This window comes from Anabas testudineus, chromosome 3 (assembly GCF_900324465.2).
Source record: "Anabas testudineus chromosome 3, fAnaTes1.2, whole genome shotgun sequence".
Taxonomy (NCBI): Eukaryota; Metazoa; Chordata; class Actinopteri; order Anabantiformes; family Anabantidae; genus Anabas; species Anabas testudineus.
Window position 1 is genome coordinate 1,747,665 of NC_046612.1, and position 17,510 is coordinate 1,765,174.

General features: G+C 41.5%; 1 protein-coding gene across 4 annotated transcripts in view; it reads left to right on the forward strand.

The window, feature by feature from the left end:
* The window catches only part of shank2b (SH3 and multiple ankyrin repeat domains 2b), a 153,528-nt gene that overhangs the window by 43,698 nt on the left and 92,320 nt on the right, over nucleotides 1-17,510 (forward strand). For all 4 annotated transcript variants that reach the window (XM_026377669.1, XM_026377666.1, XM_026377667.1 and 1 more), the window contains exons 2-8: nucleotides 732-959; nucleotides 6,469-6,672; nucleotides 7,590-7,661; nucleotides 10,289-10,397; nucleotides 13,884-14,035; nucleotides 14,612-14,779; nucleotides 16,622-16,738. In XM_026377669.1, the coding sequence (XP_026233454.1) occupies nucleotides 756-959; nucleotides 6,469-6,672; nucleotides 7,590-7,661; nucleotides 10,289-10,397; nucleotides 13,884-14,035; nucleotides 14,612-14,779; nucleotides 16,622-16,738 (1,026 nt within the window). In that variant the 5' untranslated portion in view covers nucleotides 732-755. The remainder of the gene's footprint in view (nucleotides 1-731; nucleotides 960-6,468; nucleotides 6,673-7,589; nucleotides 7,662-10,288; nucleotides 10,398-13,883; nucleotides 14,036-14,611; nucleotides 14,780-16,621; nucleotides 16,739-17,510) is intronic.

The window sequence follows — 17,510 nt, forward strand, 5'->3', positions numbered from 1 at the left end:
GTTTTTTGTGTTTTGCACCAAGAAATCAACCAGAAGGGCGTCGTGTCAATGAGTCACCTTAACATCGGCTCGAGTGGGACACTTATTATAGTGCTCTGGACCAAAAATAACTTCTGTGTATTTCTGTTCTATTTTACTCTGAAATGTGTCAAATTATCATCTTAACTTCCCTCTCGATATCTTTAAGTTAAGAAATCCGCAAGCAGCCCAGTGATATAATTAAAGGATTATATTCAAACCAACAGTCCCTGTGAACAGTGTGAATATTAGGTACAGAGCTTTTTTCATGTTTCGGATTTAACCAGGTCACCTGTGCTAGCGTTGCTACAAGCAGTGACTGATGACATGTTACGTGTTTCATTTGATGATCCATAAATCACGTTGACGCCTCAGCTAAATGGAGCACAGCCACTCAGGCCGCCGCATTTTTAAGGTCTTTGGTTCGATTGCTTGACAGTTCAGTTCTCACCCTTTTTTATTCACTCACCTTAATAAAGCAAAACCTTTTTTGAAAATGGACACATATTAATTCCTCTGGGGGTTTGCTGGAGCCGACTCTGCAGGCCCTGAGCAGAGAATAGATGAGGGTTAAACTAGTGCATAAACTAACAAGCACCATTTTTCACTCTCCAAAAAACCAAAAGGTGTTTAATGGGATCATGGGCAGTTCTTACATTTTAAGGCCTACTCTCTTTAATGACCCATGACCTTTTTCCCTCTTTGTGTTCCAGCTGAATCCACCAGGCCTGCTGACTATGCCCCGGAGCCCCACCTCCAGTGAGGATGAGATGGCCCAGAGCTTTTCTGACTACTCCGACGACTGTGCCTCTGACAGCTCCCGTGAAGAAACCATTTACGAAACCATAAGGGCCACCGCCGAGCCATCGCAGAACCGCATGGACGACATTCACACGAACTCGCTGGTCGTCCGTATCCTCATCCCTGACCTGCAGCAGACGGTGGGTGTGGAGATGATGTGTTGGTGTGTGATGGTGTGGGAGTCGATATGAAATGTAACACATTTGTTTTCAGGTTATCCAGCCTTCTGGTTAAGATCCATTGAAATGGAAATTGAGATTTAATGGTGGTTTATATCCTTATTTATAGCCTATTTGTGGAAGCTGGTACATAGAAGACTCACACACAGCACCGTGTTGTTGTTTTAAAGCTTTAAAACATCCCATACTACAGTGTCTCTGTGGCATTTCCACTCTGGGCTTCAAGCAGCGTCAGCATGCATTAAGCAAACAAGTATATATATTTTTAAAAGCCCAAAAAGTGGAATGTGAGCGCAAGCAAACAGATGCATTTCCAGATGTTTAAGACATTTCAAATTACTCTTATGATTTGAGTTAAATAAGCTTGATTCGACCTACAAACTTTTTAATGTCTCTGCATTTACCTATTAGTCTTTCCTTACTTTGTCTTCTAGACCCAGATTTAGAAATAATATCAAAGAAAAACTTTAAGACCTTCTCATGAGATTAAATAAATTTGCATTTGAAGGATTCAAATGGATGAAATACACAAAACAACAGTGCACACACATCTATTTCATAATCTGTTCAATTCTTATTTCATTTTATTTTTAAAGATGGTCATAAGCAGAACCTTGGTTTAGTTTGGAAATATGGCAACTTTTCATTTCTTATAAAAATAATGGCTTTGTGGTTGTAACATGCACTCGATTCCGATAAATTGATGCTTTCATAAGGAGCCTGCATATTATTAATTATCAGCATCTAAATCCTGCTAGGAGCTGCATCTGTTCTTTACACCGACCATTCATTAATTGTAGATCTACATTTACATTTAGTCCGAAGGGATTTGTGAGTGAACCAACAGCCTTTGGTTAATGGACAACCTGCTCTACCTCCTGAGCCACAGCTGCCCTCGCTGATCTTGCAAATGAATGAGTACAGTTACTTGCGTAGGTGCATCATGGTTCAGTAATACAAAGAACCACACTATTGGCACTCAGTAAAATATATTAAGATCAGCCCTGGTCTTCAGAACACCTGAGCTGCCTGTGTAGTGAAATATTTTGGGCTGTTTACTACAGAGGAAGCCCAGAGGAAAAAGGTAAATGAATGAAGAAGCGTCTTATAATTGTTCCTGTCATTTCCCATTAACATGTTAATGAGTGGCAGAAAGTAAGTGATGCAAAATGAATGATATTTTTAGGTCCAGACTTTAAACCTGCACAAAAGAAAAGCCACCATTTCTATTCTGTTTGCCCTCAGTACGTCACACATGTATACTGAACATGTTCACATCTTTCAAATCTCTAAATTAGGTTAGTTCAACATAAAGCTACTTGCTTAGTTTGGACAGACCCTCAGAGCCAATATTGGTAAACTTAATTTATTTTTCAGTGGAAACATATATTGTATTTGTTTTTATATAGTATTGCATTAATGTTTGTTTTTTAGACTCACTCATGTTTAGTGGACGTAAAGCTTCAAACTGTAAATATACTATAATAAATTAAGGCTTAATTTAAATTGGTGCAAAGCAGATCAACATATAAATTTTATATTTTGGTCGGTCTCTCTCGAAGTGTTCAGTGTTAACACTTCCAGTAATAAGTACAGTATTAAATGCTGTATTTACTACACTGGGTTCTGCATGTAGTAGGCAGGTTGTCAGTTTTAAGAAGGTCACAAACATTGTTGGCTTTAAAATACTGCTCACTAATTTAACAAGCACTTAGTTTGAAAGGCTACTGATGCCTTAAGGCTGAATTTGTGCAGCAGTAGTTGCAAACGAGAGCTTCATTTTGAGCCGTTTCTCATTTTGAGGTGGTTTAACAGTACAACAATTGCAATTTAATTATACTGCACTTGTTTCATAAATTCTCATGAGCCAGAGCTTAAAAGTCTCAGTGACTCACAATAAACAGGCTCGAAAAGGTATTTCTACATTAAGAAGAGAAAAATAAAAAACATAAAGAAACATTAATTATATAATGACAAACCTGTGTTTGTGGACCTAATGCATACAGTGGCTTTATGCTGTATTCCCACTGAGCATACAGCACGTGTACTGGATCTGTCGTTGGATATTGCTTTACTGTTATTCCCACAGGTGGCTTAAACATAAAGGTTTTTCATCAAGAGCAGCGGGGCCTAATTGTAGCCCTCTGTAAATGAGCATCTGGGGGTGTTGCCTGAGTTTCTACAGCGGTTTCATCTTTGCCAATATTCATCTTTGCACTGAGGCTCTTTGCTGGTTTGTGTATATGTGTGTGTGTGTGTGTGTGCCCATCCTTGGGTGCTGAGAACGGTTCCAGATAGCTGTACACTGAATGCCCATGACGGTACAGGGAGTTAAAGCCTTTCCTCCTCATTATTGGGTGCTTGCAGAATAAAACAGAAGAATAGGATGTTGGCATGGAGGCTGTTTGGCAGAGCTCTGTCTTTAGCCGCCACCTGAAGTCGCTCTCTCCTGGGTTTCCCTCCTTCATTTTTACTCCTGTTGTGTCCATTTTGATTTTCTGGGTAGATGTTCTTTTTCCTCACACGTCTTTTCATTTGCATTCTGAAATTCCATCACAATGAGTCCAACACAAAGAACGTACTGAGGACTGTAGCAGCTATTAGCAGCTGCTTCAGAGCACTTTGTAACTTTTTGAATGGTAACTTTAACAGAATAAAAGAATAATCCGGTGGGTTTAGGTCCTCAAGGTACAGTATCGACCCAGAGATGAACTCATGACACTTTGATGTAATTAGCTCGGTGGGTAAAGCTCCAAGCACAGGAGGTTTGTGTGTGTGTTCATAAGCTCTCTCACATGTGTGCACTAAAGCTTCTGATTTCACATTCACCACTGAGCACTCAGTGGTGCCACTTGATCACATGATTGAGTCACACAGTCCACTTGGAAATCAAACTCACTTGAATAATTGAAGCTCATGCAGACACACAGCACGTGCATGTGAGCCTGACGGCCAACTGCACCTCTGATGTGCCACAAAACTAAGCTTTTACAGTCACAATATTTGATGTATTAGAACGAGCTCAGTCTGCTGGTACTTTTATCTCCTCCTATAGCTCCATGATTTAATCTCAGTACTTGATCAGTGCTGTGTCTTGAGCGTGGAGCTGGAGTTGGAGGGTGTAAGTTTAGCTTGTTGTGAAGACTTGAAGTAGGAGAAATCCAAAACTGCACTAAAGATCACATTAGTTTTACCATTTCACAAATACATACTGTATGTACAAAAGACAGTTATGTGTCACGTGACAGTTACGTTCAGTTAATCCTGTTGAACAGCAGCCAGAGCGTTGCATAAAATCACAACGAAATCAAGAAGCAATTTAGTATCACATACCGAATTTCAGGCCATTGGAAACTATGGTGTAGTATTCCAGCCATTGTGCTTTTCTTCTTTTCGTCTTATTTAATCATTCATATTTTGTTGTTGTTGTCTTTTCATAGTGTACTTACAAGTTTCTTGTCACAAACTAGTGACACTGAAAAGGTTCAAATAAAGGTTCAGTAGAACACTAATGTAAGAGTGGTGCTGATCTTCTCATCTACCTGTCAGAAAAATGAGGCAAATGTGAAATGTAAAGATGCAGGGAGATGAGAAATGTAATTTTTCCCTGTTTGTCTACTTTAAGTCCTCCACAATCTTCAAATCAGATTCATCCATCTTCCATCTCATTTGATGCCAGTTCACAGTTCTCACATCCAGATGGAGACACCATCTTGATCTGAGCTGATTTTGCTAATCGTTCCGAGATTGGACACAATGGCAGACTTGAGGTTAGACGAGACAGACTAGTTTTCCAAAGGCTGTTGCTTTGAATGCTTGCACCGTGGAGGTTCTGTGAATGCTGGAAAGCTGCGACTGTTACTGTGGTTGCCATAGTCAAACTGTTTGCTGAGTCATTTCAGCAAACATTTAACCAGCGTCAGATGCCAGCAACAAATAGCTGTGTTCAAGAGTGGTGGCTGTCCTACCTCTCCTGGTCACCGCTGCCAAGACTGGCAGGAAATTGAGATGATGCATTCACTGTCTGAAGCACCTTAACAGGAATTTCTGCTATTTTTCAGCCTGAATCTTATTCTGAGCACTGTGGAGATTTGCGCTGTGCATCTTTGCACTCGCTGACTCCATCATAGCGATTTTCTTATCCAGCTGTTTTCCATCATTAGCAGAACGTCAAGCATTCAGAATTATCTTTATAGACGATAGATAACCCGAGGACCTCAGTTTAGTTTCGTTTGCATTCAGATAGCTGGAAATGATTGACGTCATTTCCATATCAAAAAGTACTCTGCTTTAAGAAGTGGAGTGCAAAGTTATTATCACCTATTATTCTGAATGGCCACTATTATGAGAACTATAGCCAGGATGAAAAATGCCAGAAACGTCTTTTCAGTAAAAACTGCGTCATTCAAGTTGTCTAGATAACCACCGGAAAAGGCAGCGAGGACACTGACATAGACAGGAATGTACATGCTCTTATTTTGTAACTGGTTGCACCTTTTATTTTGTCACAGCTGGGACAAAGCCACACTTATTATGCACCATCATTGCATCTGCTCTGACAATCAAATGATCCTCAGCTCCCTGGATGCTTCATATAAACTGTTTAAGTTAACGTCCTGTTGAGGACAGAGGAGGCAGCAATAAGGGGAGTGGCTGGAGATTAGCCACCATAATAACCCAGCAGAAGGAATGGAGCCTATCAGTCCAAACAGCCCCTGACAGATGCCAGACATCTGTTTCTGTATACCTTCAACCCTTCATCTTTCTACCCCTCTTCCTCGTTCTCTGCCCACTCCACGCTGGGCGAGGGGATTATAGGCAGGCAGAGTTCACAGACTGCTCATCCCTTCAGCCTTTATCACAGACGCAGGGCTGCTATCACCGGCTGAGCAGCACATCCAGCTGTAAACACTCACAGGCACTTTGTGAATGCCACCGCACAGCTCCCATAATCTTCTCCGATTCAGACGTGGCCAGAAATCCTGCATTGTACGTTTCTTCAATTCAGGGAAGCTGGGCCTGGGGGAGACCAGAGGCCAGAGGGTCGTGTCAATTACATCCTCTACAAGCAAAGTGGCCCTGTTTAGCATGTAGCTCTGAAACAATACAACAATAAAAAAGCTTGGCAGTGGTGCTTGGAACCCATGGTTTATTTGTAGTAACTGGGACAAGGTTTGGGTTATACAGCACCAATTCCAATGTGTCTGTACTATTTTGATTGGACACCATTGTTCTGTGATTCTATTCTGATCCTCTCATCAGTCTTATGTCTCAACCTATTTGCATCCGTCAATCAAAAGTTTGAGTTCCAGACCACACGTGAAATTTTTGCCACAAGTTGATAAGCTCACATTGCTGTGGTCATTATTTCATAGATGAATATTTCATTTGTGTTGCTAAGGCTGCCAACCATCCTTTCACTCATCACTTTCTAATCAATTTGTCTCTTTTTCCTTCTCACACTCTTCAGAAATGCATGCGGTTCAACCCGGATGCAACAGTCTGGGTTGCCAAGCAGCGGATCCTGTGTACCCTGAACCAGAGCCTGAAAGATGTGCTTAACTATGGACTTTTCCAACCAGCGAGCAACGGGAGGGACGGCAAGTTCCTGGACGAAGAACGCCTCCTTCGGGAGTACCCTCAACCAATCAGCAAGGGCGTCCCGTGTTTGGAGGTGAAACCAATTAGAGTGAAGCTTAAATGTGCAGGGATGGAATTAGAGCTGATGAAAATGTAATATCGTTACAGAAACTTCATCAGACACTGTTGGGAGTTTCTAAAACTCTTAAAGAGACTGAGCCGCTTCCTTTGCTGAGGTTTATTTTGTCATTTTCAAGGTTAACAGGTCGTTTTGTAAAATTAGATTTTTGATGATAAAATTTGATAAAATCTTTTTTGTGTCTGATTTTAAGAGGCCGCCTCTTGTTTAAGTAGCCAACATCAGCAACTCTTTAATGAACGGCACCTCCGTAAATTTGATTTTGTTGTAATGATTTCCTGGGAAGGAGCATTTACTTAAGTCAGATTGTGCCTATTTTTGGAAATGAAATGTCTTTTCTGAAATTATTGGCTGTTATTGCTTAGAAATGGCTTCATTTGTGTAATGGGACAACATTACCTTTTCTCAGTGTGTCGTTTTCTTATCAGGGTTTGTTCCTGACTTGATCACTGCTACAGTTCAGCTGGATGCAGTTATAGTGTCCAGTAAACTCCTAGGAGCTATTAAAGGAAGTCGCAACTGAAATCATGCACTTGAAATTCAAAACCCTGACAAATGAGAGGAAAGACACGATGCAATGTTCACAATTCTTACAGCCTGCCAGCAAAGACGCTGTGGAAATAATTAATTGTGCTTTTCATAAAGAGGACACGTCTCTGGTGATTTTCTGTCTGGAGAAACAGTTGTTTGTCAAGATTTAACCACAGGTGTAAAGTAAATAAGTTATGATGAGTTCTGAGTGAAAGGGTTTCCACTGTCAGTCTACTGTTATTGGAAGAGGGATTTAACAAAAGCCTTTCTCAACCCACTGTTTTCTTCTGGACCTTTGATTTGATTGGATTTTTTATAAGAATTTGTCTTTCACTCCACAGTTCCGCTATAAGAGCAGAGTCTACAGGCAACCCAACGTGGATGAGAAACAAATTGCCAAACTTCACACAAAGGTAAGAAACTCTAACAATGAATTACATAAAATGTTTTTGTAGCCTGTGTTTGAGGTTCCAAAAACCATAGTGGCTCCCAAGCTGAGACTGCAAATGATTAATCGCACTATCACAAATGCCAGATACTGTATGACTGTAAGCACAACCTGGTTATGTAAATGTGGCAATCAACAGCACATCACGTAGACATGTTTATTCCAACTTAATTTTGGCAATCACACAAACAGCATGCTTCGTTTTCTGTGTGCATCAAATTATCAAGATTTTACACAGCACAGTGATGTTGAATGGAAATCAAAAAGATCCTGTATTGAAAAGTATGTACAAAGTGGATGGATGGAGCTGATTTTCTATTTTCAAACGGCGCATAAAAGAATCTGTATGAAGGCATGTGTCTTTTGTCATCAGTCAGTTCTGGACTCCAGCATTCCTCCGATCTGGTTTGATATTGTGGGAAACGTTGCCAGTTGAGAGACAAACTTGTAATCGAGCTTAGCAGGAGCAACCAAACAAAGAAATTCCTGAAAAAAGATGTCACAGTACCACCTCACACCAAAGGTGCTGCCACAGTAGAAGGACAACGTTTGGAAAGGGAGGAAGAGCTCTCACAGATTGCATTATCGTTTTAGCAGCTTCACCGGCTGATTTGTGTAAGAGTGTTTGTAGATGTTTGGTTTAATTCTTGGCAGCCTGAAGTGTGTGACAGTTGAAGGAGGGGGAAGAACACAGCCAGCGTATAATGGAGCTTACCTGTCACTTGGGCTTATTTAGTGCCTTTCTCTTCCTCTGTGATGGCTGAGGAGAAGCTGTACGGTTGTATGCTGCTCAGAAGGAATCTCTTTTTTTACCTCTGTCAGCCCAACAGTAGACCCCTCCCTCGCTCGCTCTCTGTCCCTCCCACATGAATTGAAGTAAATCTCTACAGTAAATTGAAGGTTTTTAGCCTCTTTATGGTTGTGAAGGCTGACTCCGGGCTGCTGTCCCACAGCTACTGTAATCCTGTAGTGCAGCCAAAGCATAAGTGTCTCTGGCAGCTCTCGGTTAGCTGCACACCAGGAAACTGTCTGACAGCTGCTCTAGTTCTACATCCAAATGCAGGAAAGAGGAGACTGGAAGCGACTAGAAAGGACGGAGAGTGAAGAAAAATGGATTTTATAAATAAGAAGCAGAAACATGAACACACACACACACACACACACACACACACACACACACACTCTCTTATTTAATAGACAGTCTTTTCTTATGGAGCCGTTTCCTGCCTTTTTTTTGGGCTGACCCAACTGTTTGGACCTAATCCTGTTTGCCGTGCAGTCTGCTCCTCTGCGGTTGGCTGAAACTCACACTGAGACCCAATCAGCTGCCAGGCTCCCAACCTGCTTCAGCAGAGAGAGACAGAGGGTGGAGGGGGGAGAAGGAGAGGGCACCGTCCTCCAGACTCTGATTCACCAGGCCCACAGACACACACACAGGGGACATATCAGTTACATTAAATAAAGCACTGCATGAAAACACGGGGCCATGAACATGAACTCCTGACATTTCCAGATATTGAACTGCACTGACTCATCACGGTTGATGTCTCACCATCAGCTCTCTGTCTGTGGTCGAACTCGTTTGGTTTAAATCAGTCAGTTCGGATTATGTTTTGAATTCAACAGATTGTCACCATCATAAAATCATTGCACTTAGAGCTGCAAAACACATTATTAAACTGCTAAAATACAATTAATGAATTATTTAGTTAATACAGTTTAATAATAGTGTGGTTGTAAAAATAAATGGTTGCTCGACGATGTTTGTGTCCAGTATCAAGTTCGTCTGACTGCAGCGTTAATAAACATTATGTTCACATTGGAAAAAGGTGGTTCTGGATTAACAGAGAAAAACTTAATGGAACTCAGGTCTCTTTTGTGATTGTTGTGCATCTTCCACGTTCACCTCCTTTACTCTCTGTTTGCCTTAACAAATGCAGAGCAGTCAAATAAAACGCTGATCTATCAGGTATGAAATCTTTAGGAGTTGTTTTCTTGTGGTTTCACCAGTTGTTTAAAGCTACACTTGATTTGATGATGATGAAGATGATGATGATTATCCTTAACATCCTTAATGTTGTAGTCTATTCCCACCTCCTGTCTTTTCTCTCCTCCTCATTTATTTGTATGCTTTTCTTCCCAATCCATTCTTTTATTGCAGCCCATTGTCTTTTTCTTCTTCAGCTATCTCATCCTTCTTTCCTCATTTTCTCCTCTCCTTCAGGGAGCTGCTCTCTTATCTATTTTTATCACGAGGCCTGGAAAGAAAGCAGACAGGAGCAGAACAGAAAGAATCGCCACACTGAATCTTGTCATCTCGCCTCCTGTGCTTCCTGGTTTCACTAGCTTTTTGTTTTACCTTCGTATTCATTGGTCTTTAACAGCAATTCTCCCTCAGTTTTACACTTTCTTCCTAAACACTTCCACTTTTCACCCTCAGTTGTGTTTGGACCTTTACACCTTTCTCTCTCTCAACTTCTATTTTAGTCTTGATGCAGCTCTGAACCTGGATGCCGTTTTCTCTCTCACACCCACCACCATTTGCTCTTTTCTTCTCACTGTAATAACTCTTTCTCTTGTGTGGTTCTGCAGGCAAATCTGAGGAAGGTTATGGACCTCATCCAGCATAATCAGGTGGACAAAGTGTCCAAGATGTTGGAGAGAGGCTTCGACCCCAACTACCACGACAGTGAGACTGGTGGTAAGGTTGCATCCTGTACACAAGCACAAATACCAAGTATTATCAACAAGTCAAGACTTTGGATTTAGGAAAAAGAATTGCACATCAAAAGGTTTGCATATACGTGTAAGCCTGCATGTGTGTTCTTTTCAGACCAGGGTATCTGCAATTGCAGCAGAGGCCTTTTGGAAAAACTAAAGTTAAAAGTAGAGAAAGGCTCAGCTACTCACCAATTTCTCTAGGGTTGCACTCTTTAGTCATCAGTAAGCACCGTGACAGGTGGTTTGACCAGGCACAGTTCCAAAACATGTCCTTCAGCTGTAAAGACTGTATTCAGAATGTGTCCACTGTCTGCATCCTGCACAGGCTGTGTTGAGCTTCACCCAAGTAGGTTTACAGGAAATGCAATTAGCGTCAAATCTTTGGTTAAAAGATCAGTTCTAGTGGTTGATTCTAGAGGTGAGCGACCCTTCAAGACAACACAAAGGGAGTCATCAGCCTGTTAATGGTGCTGCAGTGGGGATTTAACACTGAAAACGGCCGACTAAATACCACCACTGTGCAAAAGTTCAAAGAGGTACGAGCTACTGAAGTGGAGGCTGTTAAGTATCTTCCAGGTGTAAACATGTGAGCTGTGGACCAAGCATCCCAGAGATCACCATGTGTGTTTCCAGTAAACCTACTGCATGCTGAGTAAACTGAGTTAGTGGCTCAGTGTGTTATACTCAACCTCACCGGGCGCAGCCAGTGCCCAGAGTAATGAGCTGTGTCTTAATGTCGGTGTGTTTCCTACACAGCTCACAAATGTTCCATAAGTAACGACGTGAGAAGGTGTTTCATGCTACACTAGGCTAGGTTCATGTTAATTGATGCCATCACTATGTCCTGCAGTGGGAATCAGGCAACGCTGTCATAACTCAGAATGTGTGACTCGTGTCTGCAACAAAGAGCAGTTCCTACACTCATAAATATGAGTATTTGAAACTTTCTAAAGAGTCAAGTTTGCCAGCAGAGACGTAAATTCTACGGCAATAGTTGTTTCTTCTTTCTTTGGGCATTTTAATACTTTCTTCAACAGAGTCGCCATTAAAATCCATTCAAACAGCCATGAACTCACGCTGACTGCAGTCAAGGAGGAAAACATTTTAAAGCCAACTATCAACTGGATGGTAACAGATGAATGTTAGAAATCTCACTTTAATTTGCCTGTTTTTCCCTGTCTAAAGTCTTCTCATCACTCATACTGGTATGAGTATCCAGCTCAGTGGGAATGGGAGAGAGCAATCCATAGGATTGACAGGAAATTATCAAGGCTTTTAGTCAAAACTCTGCAGGGAGGACTAGCAGGGAGTCGGGTTAAGAGCTGTGCTTGTGGAGTGCTTGTGTTACTGTGGCACTGAAAACCATACAAGGTTCAGCTGCCCTGACACATGGTGACACTAATCAGCCAGTGAGGACTTATGAAGAGCACTGAAGAGGAAGAAAAACCTTGTTGCTTTATGAGAACAAAAGAAATCACCCCTCCTCGAGAGACTGTATTCCTGGCAGCGCCAAGAGAAGGGATTATCTTCACAGATTTGAAAATAATTATGCACCTCTCCCAGTCATCTAAAACAGTGTGTAGCCTATTGAACAGCTCATTACAGTCATTTGGTAACCAGCACTGGTTTAAGTGCTATTGACTTCACCTGAGTATTAAGGCTGAGAATTATGTTTATGTACAACCGTTTAATGAATATGTCAAGAGCATCTCAGCGGCGCAGGTGCTGTTAACACAGCCAGTATAGAGTGGACAGAGACTGGCCAGAAAAAACTGCTCTACTGAGGCCAATAAAGGTGCAGCTGAGAGGAGAAAGGGTTATTAAGAAGGGAATTGAGCTGATCTAAATGGGCTTTGAGAGCAGTTGTTAAATGGATGTCTTATTGCCGAGGGGGGAGAGGTGTCTCTGCAGATTAGGCCTCCTGTTACTCGGCCCCTACTACCTATTGAGTTCTGCTGTCCGGCTGAAGGTCTCCACGTGCTCAACAAAAGAAAATAAAAACATGCCGTCTTCCTGAAGCTGGTGTCCACACACCGTCAGCAGAGCTGTCGTCATTCTAAATCATTTCCCAACTTAATGCAAAAATAGTAAATCTACAAACATGCTGGGATTTAACACATCGCTTTAGTGTGACCGTTTGTTTTCACTCATACATCAGAGAAAATGTATTGGAGGGTTTTAGAGCCGACAGATTTCAGACACACAGCAATGAGCAGATAATGATCAATCATCTTCAGACATACACTATATTACGCTATATAACTCTTAAAATAACACTTTATTATGGTACAATAGTGGTCTCAACACTAAAAACGCCTTTCAGATGACAGGTGAAAGGCTGCTCCTGGATAAACTGGCTGCAAACAGTATAAGAAAAACTCAGTTCAGAGGCTTCATAATGAAATTGGGACACATCAATTTTCTCAGTGTCTTATTTTGATGACCTCATTTAGATTAAAATATTCAATAATGTCTCAATTACCTCAAAGTTTTTTTATTTCATTAGTCTAATTAGCTTTGATAGGCAATTGACCTGCTTTTATCAGCTGTACAATACAGAAGAGCTCACAACAACCTGAACATTAACATGAGCTGAAAAAAAGGCCTGAAAAATAAAATCAAATAGAAACACACTGCTATGTTGAGTTATTGACATGTTTCATGCTTCAGTCACGGCTTCCTCTTAGTCGCAGCACATTGTAGCTTGTTTTGGAAGATGAGTATCATCACAACTGGAAATCCAACCACCTGACCACAGCGAAAAGTGGCGCCTCCTTTGAGTGAACTCTGGTGCAGTCTGTCAGAAGTTGGAGTGTAATATCAGCCAACTGCACCAAACAAGCTCCGAATAGATGCTTCCTTATGAAATACATAATGCAGCTGGGAGCTATGTTTGGAAACTCAGCATGACAAAATGACTCAAACTTGAGCTGACACAGATATGTAGCTTTTATAAATACGAGAACAGGTCAGTTGAAGGAAAAATAAGTCGGCTGTACAGAGATGATGGTTCTGCATTGGCCATATAACCAAGACTTGAGCCCTGCGTGTATCCACATCTTTCAGAGCTGACCCAAATAAAATGGAATGATTCCTTCAAATGTGAGACCTGAACTTGAATTGAGACCTAGAGCTATGTTTTTACTTTATTTCACACGAAACTGACCATAACTCTCATAGCATTGGCTGGAATAAGTCCCACTGGGCGTTGCATAACTACTTGCAACACATTCTCTGCATGGACACAGAGGATCAGCACCGAGAGAAACAGAAACTTTAGAACACTTGAAAACCACAGCACTTGGGTGAGGTAGCAGAAATGTCTACTGAGAAAACTGGAGTGTGATGAGCTGCATCATGTGACTTAGTTTGTCTGCGTTCTGCTGGGACCTTTTCTAAAACCTGCTCTCTGTCAGCTTTACATTCATAAAAAATCTTCTTATGCTTTTTCTTTTTTCTTTTCTAGAGAGCCCGTTGACATTTGCTGCCCACCTGGACAACGCTGTGGATCTGATCAAAGTGCTGAAAAATGGAGGCGCTCACTTGGACTTCAGGGCCAAAGACGGCATGACCGCTCTCCACAAAGCTGCGAGGTCAAAGAACCAGATTACACTCACGGTAAAAGGACAACACAACACTCATCCTGCGCTCTTTTCATCTGTTCACTCCAGGAGAATAAGCAATGCAAGCCTCACAATTTCCAGAACGTGCTTGATAAAGGTTTTGCAGCATCAGATTTTTTTAATGAACTCAACGCTGTCATGGAACAGCACGTCGAGATGAGAGAAGATGATGATGATGATGATGCTTCTCACTGTTCTAGTGAAGGGAAAACTAAAGATGAGAAGAGACATAACTTTTGCTGTCAGTACTTTTTGTGCAGCTGCAACAAGCAAAATCAGTTTAATCTTCTAAATCTACCGTACAGTGCACTTCAGTAATTACATTTTTGTTTCTTTTTGTGATAGTTTTTTATCTTTTTTACATTGTTATTTTAGTCCGTTGTAGTTTGTCTCCTGTGACAGATTAAAAGTCTTTGTAGAATTTGTTTTAAAAAATAATGATGACTGCAATTATGATGAGAATTTTTGTTACACAGGAAATCTTCAGTTAATGAGACAGTTTTTAATGAACAGTGACTCTGGAAGCTTTCTAACCCACCTTGCTCTCTCTCGCTCACGTGTCCCTCTGCAGACACTGCTGGAGCTGGGAGCCTCTCCAGACTACAAGGACAGCCGTGGTCTGACTCCTCTGTATCACAGCGTGGTGGTGGGAGGAGACCCGGGCTGCTGTGAGCTCCTGCTGAACCACCACGCCTCTGTCTGCTGCCAGGACGAGAACGGCTGGCATGAGGTTCACCAGGTACACTAAACACACACACACACACACACACACCGTTAGATTCTCCAGGTGTACACACATGTTTGGTTTTTTGGAGCAGTACTGGGGAAGCATCAGTGAAGCACACACAGACACACACAGACACACACAGCCTCCCCTGGCTGTGGGCGACAGTCTTGGCAGCTCTTCCAAGTAGAATGAGATAAAGCTGTTTAAATAGAGCCACTCTGCAGCAGTGACAAAGTGTGAGCGTCTCCACACAATTTGTGTGTGTGTGTGTGTGTGTTCAGGCAAAGAGCTTTATCAGATTGCTTATATCTCTCTCCCTGTCAACTTGCAAAATCTCTGCCTTCCCCAATCTGCCCCATTTCAGACTTGATAACAATCAGCCGACAGGCTGAACGGCTGCTGCAGGGTCAGAGTTCAAGGTTTATTCTTTCGCGAAATCCCAATAAATTCAGTGGTCACATCCTTCTACTTCTAAATTTACACAACATAGAAGGTCATGCTGTGAACTGCTGCCACTGCTAACGGTATCATGCTACAGTTCCATACAACGCTGGTGATGATGGGAATGGCTTTTGTTTTGCAGACATCGGTTTATAATCCACTGGACACGGTGATAGTTGAAGGTTAATGCAGTTATCACTTACTACAATTCATCCTGCATGAATGTGTGAAGCAAATGTTAGGACAGTTAACTGACTAGTTGCTGGGACAGTGGTTCTACTGTGAAGGTTGGGGGGTCACCAGAGGTCACCGGAGAATTAAATGTTTCCGTAGATAAATTTAAATTTTGTGGAAGTTGTATCTAAAAGTTGTTGAGATGTTTCAGTCCGTCTCCCCCAGAGCCACGCTGCTTGCATGGCTGAAAAATACCAAGCATGTTTGCTTTGCTCGTGAAACGTGGGGGTTTGCTCTTTTTCTCTGTTTCGATCTGACATTCTAGATAGAGACAGATGCTATAAATGAACTGTATTTTAATATATGAATACTGCCTGATTGGTCACAATATGAAAACCTAATAAATGTTATGTTCACGGTAAGTTACATCTCCAAAAACACTACAACATTTTTATATTGGTTTTATCTTTATATGAACTGTTTTTATTTTACCCATCGTCCCACGTTTTTGGACTTGTTCATTTCATATTTAAATGTTATTGTCTCTAAACTAGCCGGGATGAGATTCTTGAAAGTATTAAAATACTTTCAGAATGTTTTACCCGACTCAGCAGCTGCCTAATTTTGGGACGCAATTCATGAAATCCTTTTCACTGTAGCCTGCTTCGGTTGATAAGCAGCCATTTGGGTGATTGTCCTCCCTCCACAAACCTCTTAGTCTCTGAAATAAGCTTCAGTGTAAATTGGCCATTTTCAAATAATCCCCACTTGTGCTGAACAACTAGCTGATGTCTGTCAGCACGAGCCCAAACAGAAATAACACTTACAGAGAAAGTTGGTTCATAAAATCAGAGCCTCCTGTTTCTGATTGTCTTTTACACTCTGCCCTGATGGACGTGTCCCAACTGTTTTCCTATTGTATGCTATGCTGTATTTTCAGTTGCACACTTCTTATCAGGTTTTTTAAGCTGTCGCTCCACACATGCTCTTGACGTCGGGGTTCAAACTGAGGGTAGAGCTGCTGCTCATGTTTATCTCATCTGCTTTGCAGCACACTGACATCTAGTGGTTCAGACCTCTTACTGCACCTACTATTGTCTGTAGTAGAAGTGTTAGACACTTTATCTTACTGTGTGTGTGTGTGTGTGCGCGTGTGTGCGCGTGTGTGTGTGTGTGTGTGTGTGTGTGTGTGTGTGTGTGTGTGTGTGTGTGTGTGTGTGTGTGCGTGTGTTTATGTAGGCTTGCCGTCACGGTCACGTGCAGCACCTGGAGCACCTGCTCTTCTATGGAGCAGACATGGGCGCCCAGAATGCCTCGGGAAACAGCGCTCTACACATCTGTGCCCTTTACAACCAGGTGAGTAGTGTGTGCATGTGTGTTTCTGTGCTTGATTCACAGATTCACTAATAAAAGCTTCTTGAACTGATAAGAACTCTGAATTAGGTGAGGTAGTAAATCACAGTACGCATCGAGGTGACATCAATTATTTCACTTTCTATTAACAATTCATAGCTGTACACTGTGAAGGCTTTTGATTAGTTTTTATTAATTCAGACCAGAGACTCACTGGGACTAATGTCGAGTTCTTATTCAATCCAGTTTTTGATGATGCATCTGTTTTTAAGATTTCTCCTATTCTGAGCTTCAAATGTCACTTTAATCTAAATGTGTGATATCTTTTGTCCTTTTATTCCGTTACTTACCGGTGTTTTTGTTTTCATTACTTTATTTCCTCACACATTTAGAATTTATTTGTTGCTTTAAAGATTTAAGATGAATTTCCTTCCCACTGTTAATATTTTCTTCAGTCTTGGATCTGTGAAGAGTGCGAAGTGTGAAAACAATACGAGGCTCAGAAACTGGACAGACGTTTGTTGGTTTTGGTCTTGTGGAATATTTTGATAAAAAATTACATAAACTCTGATTTTATCCTTTAACTGGATGCACACAGAACAGATGAACCATTTCAAACACCACTTTACTGTAAAACTGTGAGTATACACTCCAGCTAAAGGTCAGCCGTGGCCTCTAACCCTTGTTTGTACAGTCAGTCATCTGAGACCATTTATCACACAGCCCTTGGAGCAAGGCCATGAGTGGAGAACTGCAGCTCCGAATCAGAAGCAGC